This window comes from Meleagris gallopavo, chromosome 4, assembly GCF_905368555.1.
Source record: "Meleagris gallopavo chromosome 4, MGAL_WU_HG_1.1, whole genome shotgun sequence".
Taxonomy (NCBI): Eukaryota; Metazoa; Chordata; class Aves; order Galliformes; family Phasianidae; genus Meleagris; species Meleagris gallopavo.
The window spans coordinates 13,023,326-13,040,960 of record NC_139407.1 but is presented as its reverse complement, the minus strand read 5'-3'; the positions used below and the strand labels follow the sequence as shown (position 1 = coordinate 13,040,960).

At 34.8% G+C, this 17,635-nt stretch overlaps 1 protein-coding gene across 6 annotated transcripts in view; it reads left to right on the top strand.

The window, feature by feature from the left end:
- The window catches only part of LRBA (LPS responsive beige-like anchor protein), a 367,496-nt gene that overhangs the window by 89,537 nt on the left and 260,324 nt on the right, over positions 1–17,635 (top strand). For 5 of the 6 annotated variants that reach the window (XM_085222196.1, XM_085222197.1, XM_085222194.1 and 2 more), the window contains exons 32-34: positions 4,426–4,504; positions 4,782–4,915; positions 7,211–7,272. In XM_085222196.1, coding sequence (XP_085078322.1) covers positions 4,426–4,504; positions 4,782–4,915; positions 7,211–7,272 — 275 coding nt within the window. The remainder of the gene's footprint in view (positions 1–4,425; positions 4,505–4,781; positions 4,916–7,210; positions 7,273–17,635) is intronic. The other variant, XM_085222195.1, reaches the window with a different exon arrangement.

Here is a 17,635-nt window from a genome sequence, read left to right as displayed (position 1 = left end):
GGCTGAGGTGAAAACAGGCATGGGTACTTGGAAGGAAGCTGGAAATAAGCACTAACATGAGGTTGAAAAAGAAATTATGACTCCATCCTAATCCTACATGTTGGAAAATGTACATTTTCTCCCACAGATTTGCAAAGAGGTATGGTGTTCATTGATTTTTTTTTTTTAAACAGAGGTAAAAGTATCTTCACATCTTGCTGTAAAGTGGGAAACAGGATCAAGTTTAAGTGCACATGAAGTGAGTTACCATCAGTGCAGTAGTAATTCAAGAAACCTATTGAAGTATAAGTATTTCAAAGAGCATTTCCACTTGACAGTAACACTAGTTGAATGCTAGTTACCAACAAGTTTAATGATGCTTTGAAAATAATCTAAAATGTTAATGACATACAGTGAAATATTTTAATGCTAGTATGAAAATAGTTTTAGAACAGCTTCTCTTCAGAGAGCACCATTGTTTTGTGAAATCTGTTTTGGTTTAACCTGCAGACATGTTTAGGTAACAGATCGCTTATATTAGCTTATAAAAACCTTTCATTGTAGTCTTTCATTTTACACTTCCAGCCCTGGAAGTGTATTTTTGAATGAGCTCATTATTTTACCAAATATTCCTTTCCTAAAAGGCATCGATATATTTCAGTATGTTAGATCTGTTGTGCAAAATTAAGAAGTATAAGAAGTCATTTGTTTGTTTTTTAAGTTGTCTCTATCCTCCCAGACTGAAGTATGTCACGGGCTGTTTCTGTATTGCCCACACGTATTTTGTAAATGCTTAAGCTAAAGCATTAAGATCTTACAGAAGAAGTTGCTTTAACAATATTTTATTGCAGGAAACATCATTTGTTTAGACCTTCGGGGACCTTGAATAAACAATAAGGTTTCACTGCAAGGGGGCTAGACAGATGATCTATTTGCATTTTCTTTTATGTCCTTGCTAATGTCTGTAAAACTGTCAGTTTGAAGGAGCCAGTTTATCAGTGAAAGGATAAGGAAGAGATAAGTTGGTTTAGTTCCACATGTTTGAAGTAGCTACTGCACTTACCCACATGTGTGTTGTGGATGAAAATATGCTACTGAAGTTTTTTTTTTTTTTTTTTAAGCTAAAATATTGGAATAAAAAGCCATTTTGGAGTCAAAGTCAAAAATATTTTCACAAAACAAAAATTAAATGGGAATACCACGTGTACTGATCACATCTAAAAATCTCAGCTGTGTTAAATTGGAGATGCACTCTTTTTAGTGAAATGTGTCTGAGGTTGAGATGTGAATATAGGTCATGAAAAATATGGGGAAATTTAAACCATAAATATCCTCACATAAGCTTAAAATAGAATATCAGTTTGTGTAGATGCCTCGATTCCTGACTTAAGCTTTTTCAAATTCAGATTTTCAGTGCTCTTTTTTTGTTCTGTGTTTTAAGGTTGATATTACCTTAAAATATATTGGTTTTCCATTTACACGTTTAGATCTAGTCATTCTCTATTATGCAGTTTGTTTTGATTTCTAGAAAGAGTAGTAACGTTCTCTCCTTGTTGTCAGAGAGTTCCTTTACCTGTCACCATTTTTGCCAATGCTATTGTGTGTTTTAGAAAAAATAGATTACCGAGTATTCCGTGCATGTCTCTTTATTAGCCTCATGATGGCTATTATGCCCTTTAATTGTCTTAGCAGATGTTTCCCTTGATTTTTTTTCCCTCGGTTATTCTACTTGTGGCCTAAATACTGCACTGAGTTTCTTTCATCTCATTTAACTGTAGAACTCCTGCCATCCTGCCGCACTGCTAGAGCCTTTTTTGATTTTCCTTTTACTTTTGATGACTTTGACATACTCAAAGATTAGTGGATTTCAGGTCACAGATTTATCTACAGTAAAAAACCTGGATGCTTTTATACAACAAAATATGTTGCAGTCTACTTGTTGAGAGGACTTCCTTATTTTGGAGGCTTTATATATAATGTCAGTCCTGTATTCTGTTAAACTTCCCCAGTCAGCGTGCAAATTTCAGCAGACAGACAGTGTATGGCTGAAGTCTGTCACTAGGCACTTATGTATTAAGTTGGAGCACTTTTTTTTTTTTTTAGTGAGTCTAGTGATGCTGGGCTTTAGAGAGAAAACTGAGAATTATAGTTAAATTATAAAACTTATCACTAAAATGAATTATTTTCAAGTTTCAATCCAAGAGGTAGTGGGGGAAAAGGTATTGTGTATATTTAGGTATGAATGTATGTATAAAAAAAATCATTGTGTACTTTTATCAGTATGTAGCTATTATCTGTAGTTATGCGCTACCCTGTTAAGAAGTTTTGAATTGCTCATTTATTTTAATTTCTATTTTTTGCTTTCTGTGATCTTTGGCTTATTTATTTAAGTCAATTTCATGCTAATTTTCAGCACATCATTTGAATTCTGCTTCTTTGGAAAGTCCAAAATGTATTTAGGTGGTCTGTCTGTGTAAAACTTAATTTAAAAAAAAAAAAAAAAAAAGAGCACTAGTTATCAGGAGTACTTAAGAGTCAAAACTGAAAAATATTCTAGCTACCCCCAATGAATCCAGCTGTCCCTCTAAAGAGAGATATCTTGATTTGCCTTGATTATATACATTATTTTGGAAAGATCGCGTAGACGATTCACATTTTACCTTACTTTAACCTAATGCTTTGTTCTATACTCTTCTGTCTCTCATTCTATATGGCCCACCCAAATTTGTTTCTGACCCCGTCATCCCACACAAAAGTCAATATAGGAGCTTCATGTTGAATTTATGAAAAGAGTAAGTGATTCGCATTTGCACAGAAATCTACCTATGAAGAAAAAATTAAAGGAGAACTTAAAATTTTGATGCATTGGTTTTATTAATTAGTTTCTATGTTAGCTTTATAATGTGATTAGAGACAAACATCTCTTAGAATGAAAAATACATCCTTGGGGAATAATTTATCAATGTTTTGGAGCTGAAGTTTGAAATGTGACAGGACATAACCTTAATATCAAGGATGTGTGCTTTGCCTTATTTTACAAATTTATTCCACTTCAGTCATGTAGAAAAACATTTAAAAGTTGTAGATGACACCTTTTGGTTGGCATTTTCAAGGTCTTTGCAGCATAGTTTCACAAAGGTTGTGTTTAGTTGAGCATACACCAGTGTATGTAGGGTGATTGGGAGTTTTTCTGCTGTGTCATTGTTCTAAGACGGATCAAGTCTTTGCTAAGCTAGATATGGGGACTGCTATGGTAAAACTCTTCTTTCATGCTTCTCTCTGCTGCCCTACTTCAGCTGCAGTGGGAGTCTGTAACTGTCACGCTGAGAGGAAACAGGGCCTTACGTTGGGAAGAGACAGGGTTGCAGATGGACTAGAAGTGGTATTTTCCTCAGAATTTCACAGAAATCTGTCTGCTAAGATTCATCCCTCTCTATAATTTGAAATGCAGTGCAAGCTTTGTGAGTTTCACCATTCCTGTCCTGGCTGCAAATACCTGTGGAATCTCTGGCTGTTCTGCTTAGCCTCTCTCCATCACTGCTAATACCAAAGCATACTGCAGTATGGAGTTTGTGTTTCTCTTTACTTACTGGACAACATTTACTACCCTGCTGATGAAGCCATGTAGTGTTAGTTTGACAGAACACAATTGCGTTGTTTTTTTTGTTTTTTTTTTTTAAAGTGTAGGATACATAAAAGATTCAGTCTTCACTATTAACCTGTGCATAATCAATGGGAAACAGTTACTTCATAAATGAAGTTATACTGTTGCCATCATGCTAATAAAGCTGGTGGTGCAATGGATAATTTTATCATAGCTGTCTTTGTCAGGATCCTTGTGTGGCAAAGCTTTAAACTAGATTCACTGGTTTTGTATTCTGCCTTACCGGATGTATTGGTAACATTGGTAACTGAAAATAAAGGGTTTCCTGTTAATTAAAAATTCCAGCACTTCCAGTAACCAAAAGAGATGCTTTAAAATGTTGCAATTTGGCTTTATATTAGTATATATTAATTTATTATTAGTAGTGTATAATAGTGCATTATAGGAGTATTAGGTTATCTAAGTCATTATATGCACTCCCTGTTTCAGGGTTGCAACTGTTAAATTTATTGAGACATGTAGGTGATAAGGCCAGAAAAGATCAGTTTAGTCTGAGTTCCTCCGTAAAGCAGTTGGCAGAGGCTTCCTTGCATTACTTTCTGTTGCTAGAGCAACATTTTAAAAGCTTACTAGGGCAATATCTGGTAAGTACAAATGCAATTAAATAAGGGTCTTGTGGCAAATAAGGTTCGTGGTACAGAGAGGTCGAAGAGTTTATCTAGTCCCACATGTACTTGAAAACAATGGCTTCTCATTATGGAGTGTGAAACTTAAGTCTGATTCAGATGTATTACCTCTGTTATGTGTTTCTTATATGATTAGTTTATTACTCTCTCTTGTAGGAAGGCGTTCATCTAATTCAAAACTGCCATCTGTCCCTACAGTTTCTTCAGTGCCTGAGGATTCTGCTTCAAATATGAGGTAAATTCTGTAATTGAACATCTGAAGAGCTGTGCTGGGGCTTACATTTTGATATTCCAGTTGATAATCCAATTCCACGTTTTAATCAAAATCACTTAAGCTTCTTTGTTTTAGGATGTTCTGGATGATCAGTACCTAATCAAGGCTGGTGAGAATATAAGTGTTGGGTTATTGATGCATTTTTATACATCTGTATCACACTGGCAAAATCCTGTGCTCTTTTCTGCAGAATTTCTCCAGTGTTTTGTTCTGTTAATCATGTGTATCTTTTTACTAGTATTACAGACAGACTTGAACATGCTTTGGAAAAAGCTGCCCCACTTCTGAGAGAGATTTTTGTGGATTTTGCTCCCTTTCTTTCTCGAACTCTTTTGGGCAGCCATGGTCAGGAGTTGCTGATAGAAGGTACAAGTAAGTTTCCATTAAGCATATATACTTTTTTTTTTTTTTTTTTTTTTTTAAATCTTAGAGACTCAAAATGTCTGTTATCACTGCTGTTGCTGCCCTAGAGACTTTGCTTCTGCCTTCCCACACAACTGTCCACTGGATTTTGCTGCCTTTTCTTTCGTCTGTCTTTATTCCTCAGCTGGAGTTTGTTGTCACTACCACCTCATCTTTGCTGTCTGTGTGCTAGTTTTTTGCCTACATCTTATCTGATAGTTTCCTGTGTTGCATTTGGTCAGACCAACTACTGTCCTATTCTAGTTCTCTGATTCTTCCAGGGAATTGTATCAAAAAACTGATGTCTGAAATATGTCATGTGTGCTTTAGAAAGATAGCTAGGAGTTGGGGTCAACACTTTGACCCAGAATTAAGTATAGAATTTAAAAACTTAAGTGTAGAAAATCCTTGCATTTTCATGGTGTTGCCATAACAGCAGGTACATTGGAAACTATGTTAGAGGATATTATGATGTGTCTCTTACATGTGAATCGTCTTCTGTCCTTTTGGTTTCTCATTGGAGGGGCAGTAATGAAGGTAACAGGAATACATTGAGAAGAATTGTCTGTCACTTCTTAACTGATAAAGATTCAAGTGTACAGCAGTAATAGTGACTTTTCCCAGGATTGAATGATTGAGCTTGAGAGGGACTGAGTTTTCTTTCTACAGTTGGGTTTCTGTTTTTCCTAAAAACAATGCAGAGTTCTGTAAAGCAAAGGTCAATTCAAAAAGTCATATTTACTGCAGTAATATCGATTTAGTAGTGAACATGAGTGTTTCAAATTTTTCGTATTTTTATCATATAAAACTGTTTTGCCCACCCATTTTTAGAGCGAAATTGCAGGTTTTGTCGAGTTGCAGCAGTGAACTGAATTAGGCCCTGAGCTTGTTGTAACTTCCAGTAATTAAGTACTCGCATGCTGGAAGCTCATGGCTGATAAACTTGTGTTGATGGCTTATATTTGAGCAATATCTGCAATTGGTAAGGTTTTTGAATTTGCTTATTTCCTAGATTTGGACAGGCGTTCTGCATATAGTGCTGAATACTGTCACTGTTGCCAGAAGCACAGTTAGAGTATCAAATACAGATAAGTGTTTCTATCAGACTTCATGTTGTTTAACTTCACTGAAGTGAAGTGATTTAAGAATTAAACTTGCATTTTAGGAGTTATACCTGCCTGCCTCCCAGGGCTTTTATGACAGGGAAAAGCCTAGGAATTGTCACACTAATATTCTCTGTAAGACTGAACAGGATAGAGTTCTACTTTTGATTATACATATGGACATTGCCTTAGCTTATAAACGTTTTAATTGGCGATGCCTTCTGAGCAAATTAATTTGATTTAGTTTAACTGGAGAAAGAGATTTTTTCTGAAATATTTGTTTACCCAGGGAAATGAGTATCCTACTTGTATTTTCTTTGTCTGTGGATAAGGAGAATCTGATTTCAAAATTTTCTTTTTCAAACTTGCTGATTTTATGAAAATATTTTGACTGTAGTATAGATGATATATATAGAGAAATATATATATATATATATATATTATATTGTGGATTTGAAGGCTGAAAAAAAAAAAAGCAAGAAAATGATTGGTCTGAGTAGGCAAAAATAAACAAATAATCATTTTTGGGCCAAAAGAACAGTTATAGACTAATCCAAAACATTATGCAAATACAAATAATAACAGTGGTCAAATTAGTTTATAAACAATTGAGAATGTATAATAAGTTGCTGCTTGCACTTCTGCTAAGGTTTAGTGTGGGGTCAGGGGTCAAAGCACTAATAAGAGTGTTTGGGATGTCTGCTGCCATGAAACAAAATGGAAACTTGATTGATAGCTGGGGGCTGAATGTAGAACGTGCAGTGGAGAAAGCAAAGGTCATAAAGCCATTTCCCTTCTCTGCATATATAATGACCCAATCCTTCAAGAGGTAGCAAAATGTAGATACAGTGGATTTAATATAACATATGTTAAACGTGCTTCTGATCATTTTGAAATTCAAGCATTTATGAAACTCTCAATAATGGAGGTAATGTATTACTATTAGCTGCATCCTTAGATGCAAAGCATGAAATGTATGGTCTCTCTCACAAAGTTTTATTTAATGCTGATAAAGTACAAAATTCTGCTGTAAGTGGTATGAGAATGTCAGCTTTCTTTTATTGTTGGGAGGATTCTATTGCACATTGCACTATTTTGTGTTAACAAATGATACCAAATAAGCGTGCATTTATGTGTAACATTTTTATTTTTCCTTTTGTAGGCCTTGTGTGTATGAAATCTAGCAGTTCAGTTGTGGAGCTGGTGATGCTTCTTTGCTCACAGGTGAGATCTATGTAATATCTGAATTGTTCTTGGAACACAATGGAAATTGCTATGGAAATTTTACTTTAAATTTTGCTTTCAATTTAAAATTTTGTAATTATTTAAAAACTATTGCATGCAAGGTCTGTTCTCTTACTAAAAGCAGAAGTTTTTTTAATAGGAATTTTGGCCATTTGGTCAGAGAGAGAAGATACTAAAGGTTTTATGTTACCTTGCTGTTGTGTGTTTATATAACCTTGAGTTTGACACGCCTAAGTATTTCTATACTGTCATTTTTGCAAGATGAAATAGAATCAATGAGATATTAAGGATATAGAAACAGATTGATACCTGCATCTTGGCATGCTGAATCCTCTGGGATGAGCAGAATTTTTTCTTTTGTGTAGAGATTATGAAATGAGAGATAAATGCTTTTGAAACCCTGTCATTCTTAATTGATTTGACGAGCAGTAAGAATTGGAGGAAAATGTAAAAGCAAATCCTGGTTGTCAACTGGTACTTTCTCCATTTCTAAAAGCAAAGAAGTTTCAGATATTTCAGATGCAATTTTCATATTCTTAAATTTGTAGAAAAAGACACAGAGCCCAGTAGCTTCCTCAAAGTTATGATCAAGGAATGTTATATGCTATATTAATTGTATTTTCTTTTTGATTATTGCTTTCTTTTTTCTAATTAAATGGAAGAATGTTTTTATTGAGCCTTTCTTTTGGTGCCTTAAAAATGATACCTTTCTGGTAGTAAATTCCCCTACTTAAAACTTTAAAATAGCCTTTTTTAATGGGAATGGTATTGGTCTAGAGGTCAAGGGTTCTGACCCATTTCAAAACCTTTGACCTTCATTTACAACCCTTATGGTTTGCTTGCCTGACGAATAAGGATAATGCAAAATTAATGTTTCTTCACATCGATTTATTCGTTTTAGTGCCTATATTGCCAAATTTATTTAGAGTGTGCTGATAGACATTTCATGAATACAAATGAAAGAATCATAGAAGGTGTGAAAAATCGGTAGTCTGCATTGTCAATAAAATGCAATAAGAACAGTTACTTCTGGAGATTACACCTAATAGATTTTACAATGAACTAGTGAAGAGTAGTTATGTTTTCTAGTAAGCTTGTTACTAATGAATGTATGTAGGAATTTGCTCCTCTAGTTTTTCATTTTCTTCAGAAAAGAAAGCTTTTATTCTGAAAGAAATTTTATAGTCCTTGTGGAAATTCTGGAATTTAGGAATGGTTATTATACATACTGCAACACTGGAAGCAGGCATTCTTAAACTAGAGAACATGAACTTGCTACTGATATATATTAAAAAAGATTCTTCACCATCAATAAATCCATATGCAAGTTATAATGTTGCTCATTAATGTGTTAAACTTATCTGAGTACAAGATATTTGTCTGAAAGTGTTGTATTACCATTTAAAAAATGAGATTTTGGTATCCTTTCTCCTGGTTTCAGTAATTAATGATTAACCTTTCCTTCTTTTTAGGTAGGGTAATCTAATCTTTTTTTAAAATCATGTTGTCCTTACTGTACGTCACTTGTTTGGTTGTGGGAAGTGGAAGGGATAAGAAATAAATGACGTGCTCTAATGCATCTATTTGTCATACGTGTCATAGTGCCATTTAATACTAATTTAATCAAATTGAGGATATAGTGATTGCTTAGTAGTGCTGGTTGCTGAGACTGAGGTTGTTCTTAGTGAAATAGTCGAAATAAACCAATAAAGTCACAAAGACCTTAGAATCCTTTTTAAGTTGCATAGCAGCTGTAGTTTTTGGCAGAATATGAAAAATGATGTGAGAAATGAATCTAAAATTAGCTCCAGATGTATACAGATTGTTCTGGGGTGATAATTACATTTTTCACTTTGAATTTTCCTAATTCAAAGAGGTCAGCATGGCAATCACAGAAGTGATTTATTTTGTTAAGAAGTGAACTGTCTTTTGCTACATGAAAGCTTGAGAGATATGAAATTGAATTTCAAGACGACGGTTTACAGATACTGGGAGGAGATGGGATTGAGCTTGATTGATTTTTTTTTTCCCTTTTTTTATTTTTTTTTTACGGAGATAGGGTGGGAAGGGAAGTGATATCCTTTTGCTAAAATTTTAATTAATTTTTAAGAGGAGATGGAGAGGATGAAGTGCCAAAGATCAAAAGATCAGGTCAAAAACTAGTTTTTAATCACATAAATAATGTGCCATAGTTACGAAGTAAGTATCTGCAAATTTGATTTAAAACTTCACAAATTTGTCAGCCATCATTTTATGAAACTGAAAGACCGTTCTGATTAATTTCTTTGGTGTTTTTACGTTAACCTCTTTCTGAAAATTTGTTTTAAACATCCTATGTTTGTTGTAAGCGCTTGATTTATCTTTTAAAATGTGTTTATTTAGATTTATGTCTGAAATACTTTTTTTTTTTAGTGGTTCAAAATAGAACAACAAAGTCTCACAAGTAATTTTTCCCCATAAAAACACAAACTCCTGCAGTTAAGTGATTAAAAATGTTAAGAAGATATTTCCATCCAAGTATTATGGCGCTGTGTTAATGATTTTTCTCCTTTGAAGTTTGTGTATTCAGGCACATTAAAAAAAAAACTTCACTACTGTGTTTTGCTTTTGTTTTTATATTTTGATGTATTGTTTTCTGGTTTAGAGAAAGTAAAAAGAGAAACAAGTGGTTTGAGATGCAGACAAAAGGCTGTTTCTAAGGTGAAAACAGTTGTGTGTTTTTGATAGACACGCTACGTTTTCAGACATGTGTCTGTGTGTATACTTACATTTATATAAATCTATCATAAAGAAATCCTTCATTTAATATTACTGCAAAGTGTTCCTGCTTATTTGACATTAATATCATTTTTGAAAGAATCGACGTTGCATTCAAGGCTACTTTATAAAAGTGTTGTGTTGCTCATCCTAATTCAGTCTGACACACATTCCAATAACACTACCTCCCTTCCAGGGTTTAAAACGAAATTTATGGCTGGGCATTGTGAAGTGCATCATTTAAAAATGGTTTCAACCCAAAACATCTAATAAATAAATAATGTGTATGGCTACTCAGTAGCAGACTTTCCAGACTAGAAATCATTCCATCGGATACTCAACAGTCCACTATCGGGGAGGGCTGTCAGATAAATCTTATAGTAGCTGTATTCATGTCCTGTAAATCACATGTTATTGTCTGAGCCTTCTGCCAGGTCATCTATTCTTTTCCCATATATCAGAAATGCATACAGTACAGTGAACCTAGAAGCACCATGTAGTCTAGGCTGGTATCCTGTTGGGGTGATTAAACAAGCTAAATGAGTGAGGTCCTGTGTCTAAAATCCCTTTTAAATGAGTGACATCAGGATGGTAAAGATCTTCGCATGCTATTGTAAAGCAAGGCTTCTGCTTGGAGAAACTTGATATCGTCCTTGAAAAAAGCGTTTTCATATAAAATGATTTTTCTCTAAACTCAAAGGGGCATGTGTATGTTCATTCATAAAGTAAATATGCTACTGTGTGTCCTTTCGTTTGTCGCTTGTTTCCTTGAAATACTCCATCAAAACAGGAAAAACTGCCACCTTCCCTACTCTCTCATGAAGTTTCTAAAACATATTTCTGTTACTCACGTACATGAAATGTTTGTTCTATTATTGTAGATCCAGAGTGAAAAGGTACAGTAAAAGGTGAATAAAGTTCTCTATGATTCCTTGATGCTTTTTAATTTAAAGAATTGGCAATTCTCGAAAAACTCTTTATCCTTTTTTTAGTAGATGAACTGAACTGTCACTGGAATATACGTAAGAGAACTAATTAGGTTCTTTTTGTCAGATTTGTCTTTGACTTGAGTGCATCTAAGTTTTCTAGACCATAAAATAGACTTATTCAAACTGATTCAAATATTTTTCTGTAACTGGTGGTAAGCCATCCAACGTTCATAAAAGTTTAGGAAATAAGAATTGATGAATACTGCATCATCTTTTTATGCTTCCTCCCCCTACTGATCCCTTGATACACCCTGCTTGCTGGCAGGGCTCAGTAAAGAGCTTCTGCTCCCTATTGTTTCCAAGGGACAGGTTTTGCAAAAGCAAGACCAATATTTGGATACATTAAACCTCTAGGCATTTAATCTTCTGGAAACAGGACTGTGGTGTATTGCGGTACGACTGCATGGTTGGAGCTATTGGATTTTTATCGAACCTTCATCAAATACAGTTTTCATGGGGAGATGGAGGAGAGGAGCATAAACTCATACTCTGGAAGTATGTTAATGGCATCGTATCTCTTACTCTGTTAAGGACTCGTAATTATTTGGAGAATATCGACATGTGCCATGCAGTCGTGCACCCTCGAACAAACAGTAGGGCAGCATTTACCCCAAGAAAGTATAATATTATGGTAGTTAAGATTTTGATTTTTTTTTTGCACGCTTTTTGCGCACCATTCTTCGCCTCTGCCCTTGTGCTTAAACGTTTGTAAAATATCATAGGATCTTTAGGATTTTCTGGATATTCTGTACACAGAAAGGTTTGTATCAATGATCCAAAATCTCAGGAATAGATTTCTGCGCTGTTCTAAAAAAAAAAAAAAAAAAAAAAAAAAAGCTAAACCTTTTCATTACTCAGAGTTTTTAGGTGTTGTAGAAGATGAGTGGTTTTCAGTTATTGTTGCAGAGAATATAACAGAGCATATGGCGTTGCATTGTGATCTGCACTGGTTTCTAATTTACTTTTAAGTGCAATTTCATTTGATGGATAATTATAGCGATTGTTATTAAGTTTTAATTGAATTGGATGTAGGTTATCTGTAGAGCTGCATCACTATGATACCATGGCAGCTGAAACGAATGAAAGCACCAAAACTCTAACTGTATCCTGGAATAAGTGCTGTTTGAATTCTTTTTGTGTGCTCCACTTGTTCGGTGATGACATTATCATCAAGATGCTGATTTCCCATCTAATTACATTGTGTTCTAATAGCTGAAAATTAGTTTTAAAATGATCTAATAATCCTTTAGGTCCATGATTTGAAAACATGTGCATCTTGGTACAGAAGGCAGAAGGCAAATTTTGTAGGATTTTTTGCTGCCAAATGACTTTCAGTCCATTTCAGTACAAGTTCTAATTTCGTTTTAAAGTACTTAGAATCTGTAGCAGTTTTTCCAGTTGTTAGAACAAGAAAGAGTTTATGTTTGTATCTTTTCTTATTAAGGATTACAGTTTGGATAGCATAATTCTGATTAAAAAAAAAAAATAATGAATGCAGCTGTATTTGATTAAAAAGAAAGCAAAGCACAACCACTATACCTCGAGCGCTAATTTGCCTTATGATTAAAATAATTAGAAACAAAACTTGGTTAGGCAAATAGTAAAGATTAATGACATAACAGATAAAATAGGAAAAAGGACTTCCCAAAGTCTAAATTGTGATGTTCAGAGTAAGATGCTGGATCAGTCATGCCCATAGGTGTTTACTTTGTGTTGTTAACTTTCTTTGCTATGTTATGAAGTATTCAGTGTTTCCACTTCAGCCTGAGAGCTAAAGCTGAGAGAGGTACCCAGAAAAATGCATCATCCTCAGGTGTGCCAGTGACTTTGTATTGTAAGTTAGTTGGTTTGTGCTGTTTTGATTAATTGGAAGATTGAAAGAAAATCTGTCAGCCTAGCTTTCTGTAGGGATGAAATGCCTGGGGAAGGAAGCAAGACTACTCAGTATCATCTTATTCAGCTACTGATTGTTTAGATTCTGACGCTGTCTCAGGTCTATGCTGTACCAAATAGAGCAAGGCATAATAATAAAACTGTGTATGAAAGCGCAGAGTTGCCAGGCATTTTATTAATTGCTATTTGGGTAGTAGTTGCAAGATTCCTAAGGCAGTTTCTTAGCAAATATGCACGACCACTGTAACTGGCACGCAAAATGAAAGACTCTTATCCTGTCGTTAAGGTGCTTTTGGATGACAAGTATTTGGGCCATGTCTTTTGAGTTTTTATGTGCAGTGCTGCTTCAGGATATTTTTAGTGCAGCAGTATTTTAGTGAGCTCTTAGCTCTTGAAAAATTCTCCTAGTTATTATGAGGGCTGCTCCAAAAGTAGTGCCTCCTATTTTATTATCTTGACCCACAACGTAATAGTGTCAGAGGTGGATGTTGGTATGGTGGTAGAGGCTGAAACCTTCCTGCTAGTTTACCATTCTGATAGGATTTTCATCTGTTTCTGTTTATTTAAATCCTTTCCTTTGAACTGAATTATGCTGAAATTACATTTGGAATTAGCACTGGATTGTTTTTTTTGTGACCTAAGTGGTATTGTAGACTTTGTCTCTTCAGAACTAGGCTATTGTAATATATTGTGTGAAAATCCAGAACAATGCAGAACTTGACTGTTGGAACTTCACTCTTAACTGGAATTCCTGTTCTTTTCTAAATTGCTTGAAACATATCTTCCTTTAAAAAAAAAAAAAAAAAAAAAAAGCCTGCATCGAATTCAATGGAATTAACTGAACAGCCACTCTAAGCTATGAAATAGGAGTTTCTAACGAGGGGTTTTTGAAAAAATCTGTAACGAACACACTAGTTGGATTCCATTTTTGTTTGCTACATTTATGGTTTCAATGTTGTCTTTTTTCTTAGCGTAGTTGTTGGCTTTGGCAGTAATGTGGTCTGTTTGCTGTTAGTATAGTTTACAGATTAGGAGTTTAAAGCCACTGTGTCCATCGCTATTTTAATTTTTTTTAAAAAATAAACTGGTAGAAAGGGACTGGTTTCTGTCATGTCTGTAAAGCAGGTGTATATTGACAGTTTGCTTAACAATAGAAATCAAAGAAGTGTATAATTTAAACTGAGCTGTTGCTTTTAACTATGGAAATAGATTAGAATGTATTGGGAATGATTTGTCGATACTACGTGAATAATAAGTGGCCTATTAATGATGTAGTAAGCACTGTATAGTTGTATCCTAACATGTAGTGGTCACAGTAGTTAAAATACATTAACTATTTCTTTCTCATTATTTCCTTACATGTTTCCATATTTTGTAGTCTAGGAGATAAATTAAAGGTTTGTTCACTTCTCAATTTAGAGATGGAATATATGATATGGAATTGTAAGGTGGGCAAAAACTACGGAGTGTGACATTTAGCTTGAGAAAAATAGAAGAAAATCTGATACTTGCTAAATATGAGTTATTTTGGTATTTGATATTTTATTAAATGGGCTTGTTATTTGTGCGTGTTGGACATAAATAATCATCAAAGCAATAGAGGTGGCTTCCTGATAAAGAATTATTTCACCTGGCTTGTCTGGATATCTGATTTTGACCCCATTTGGAAAATGCCCTCTGTAATTTTCAGTGAAGCCATGGTGCTTTGGTGTGGACTTGGGTAATGAGTTGATTCTTGGGACAGTTCACTTGGAGAAGTCAGAGTGACATGAAGACTTTGGATAGAGGAAGGAATAAGAGATAGCGTTGAAAGAAAGGCACAAAAGCCCTTAGCAATAGTTTGCTATGCTGGAGGAGGGAGAGAGATGAACTTACTAGTGTCATCTTATGAAAATGTAAATCTTTCTATTAGAAAAATTTGGAGGGGGGAAAAAGTAAGAATATCCTTCCCTTCCTTTATTTTTTTTTTAAGTGCTATCTTTAGTAGTTATTCTGTGGGCTCTTCAGATACTAGAGACTTTTATTGAGAAAATTTCTCTTATGAAATGAAAATTACTTAAATTTGGTCAGGAATTCAGGACACGGTGGTGTTGATAGCAGTTGAATGGGAAATGTGTCCACTTCAGTTAAAAATATTAGCCTGTAGAACTTAAAACTGTGCTGAGAGTTTGTATGATTAATGTGTAATTTTTTTCATGTTCAGGGAAGAGAGCAGATTGTATAACTTAAATGTGAATTTTGGGAGTCTGGTAGGTTACAGGTCAGTTTCACATTCATGAATATACACTGCAGATGCTACAGATGTTAACAAGAACATAATTTAGCTACAGAAGTAAGACTTTTCTGAAGAAAAAAGGCATCCTGTTGCTTCACCAGCACACTAGGACTTAAAAAAACACCACCATTTAAGGTGAGTTTTGTGCAGCAAGAGCACACCCTGTGGCTTGGCAGTCTAGTCAGAAGGATGATACCATGCTGACTTTATAACTAGATCTTTGAACAATATTCTCATGGGTGGTAAATGCAAAACAAAGTAATATCAACTGGCACTTAATTCTGTGAGCTCCCTGCTGATGGGGCTCTGCACTGAAATGGAACTCTTCCTGACAGGAAGTCAGCCGCGAAGTGTGGAGACCTCTGAAAATAAAGCGTGCCTTAATTTGACACCCTGCTGTTTTACAGCTAGTCTGTTTAATTTGAGACCATGGAAAGAGGTTTGGTGGAGGGTAGGGGGTGAGATTGTGGAAAGTTCAGAGAGTGGCAGCATTTGTCTTTTAAGCTTCATACTAATTACACATACATGAATGTTTTTTGTTCATGTTAACAAGCCAAATCATTTTGATCTCGCTGTTGCCAAGCAGGAGTTGAAGAAAGATCTGGGGAACTGAAAGTTGTGGCAGGAGGAGCTTTGCATTGTGGTGGTGTGCAGTTAAAGTCTAAAGTTGAGGCTTACTTGCAACTTGTTTGTGCCTTTTTATGTCTCTCGGCAACTGGAAAAATCATCAGATAGGCTGATGATTCACTGGTCTCTGTACAAATATTTTAAGAGATTTTGCTCAAGTGAAAAAGCTCGTTATTTGGATAATGTAGCCATGAGGTTCACATTTTAGTTTTTAGGCCCTACTTCTGGAGTCAATTTTGATTCAGAAGAATGAGCTGAATTTCTCAGTACTGTTTGAGTACTTACTTAAAGAGACTTATTTTTATTTCTGCCTAAATATAAATGGTAGTACTTGTATTTTTGGACAATTTACTTTGTATGTGCACGGGAGGATTTGCAGAAAATTGTTTATCAGGTTTATCGTAGCAATACATAAAGGCAGAGGAGATTAGAACTGAGATGCTGAGTGTAATGTAACAGTGGAATAATGAATACACAAAACAAGGAGCAAGTCTGAATGTAGAAGACAGGCAAGTGAGGACAGTAATGTAGTATGGAAGCGGAGTGTAATGGCAGAAATGCATGCTCATTTTTCTTCTTTGTGCATATATGCATTTAAGTTAATAATTTTGAAAAAAAAAATAAGCTCGTATCACTTCTCTTTGTTCTCCTTATGTTGTCCCTTTTTGTCACTTCTGTTTTTCTGACTCGTTTCATGTGAAGTAGTTTCTTGTTTTCTATTTCTGCTTTTCTTTGTAGAAGATTGGTACTTCAGTTTCTTAATTAATGTCTAAGATTTCTGTCCTATTCTTCTATAAGCTTCTGCCTTTCATCTTTGCATTGAAAGTAGCCGCTGGTTACAGAATCTGAGGAGGAAACTACAGAGGAAAAGGTTTGCTGCTAGATGAACTTAAACCTGACCCCTAATGTCATTTCATGAAGTCATGGCAACAGCCTGCTCATGGGGGAGAGGAAGGGATAGGCTGCCCAAGCAAATTGCTTCCTGTCAGAAATGTGGACCTGAAATCAGTGATCGGCCCACTTGATTTTTCTTGATTCTACAGTTTCTTGCTCTAGAGAGAATGTAGAAGAACTGGAGCTTACTAGAGACTTAACTGTCCCATGTAATGCAACATCAGTTCTGGGGATGTAATTTTACACATGAAGTCATGAGTTAGATTGCACCATGCATGTAATAAAGGTTTTTCATATATGTACTCGTGTCTTTTTGAAACCAGATACAAAAATAAATGTCATGAGTTTTGGTAATATGCAGGCTCAATGCTGTGATGCTTTTTACGGGTAGCATTCTGTTTGTGCAGTTGTGTTTCAATCATTTTTAAGGACTTCTTGATTAAGTAAGTTAAGATCTTCTATTATTAAAATTCCTCTTGAAGAATATTTGATATCACCATAAATGATGACGACAGCAACTTAAAACAAGATTTTATGTCTGCATGTAATTCTAAAAAGATTGTGTGTACTTCAGTATTTTATGTGGTATGGCTTTGCTTTTATTATAGACTTCTGTAATTTGCAGAGAAGGCAGCAGTTGTCTTCAAAAGTAATCTCATAGCTTAGAGGGTATTGTCTGACAAGCTGACAGTTTCTTATTCAGTATTTCACTGAACAATGCGGCACACAAGTATGAAATAATCCAGCTCTGTATGTGTATAATTTATTTTCAGAATCTATAAAAACTTGCTGTGACGTGAACTCAAACTTTAGGTATTGAAATTAAACTCTCATTATAAGGTAATTTCAGGCATTTACCAGTAACAACGTAATACCAGTTTATAGGAAGCTCTGTTTACATGGAATA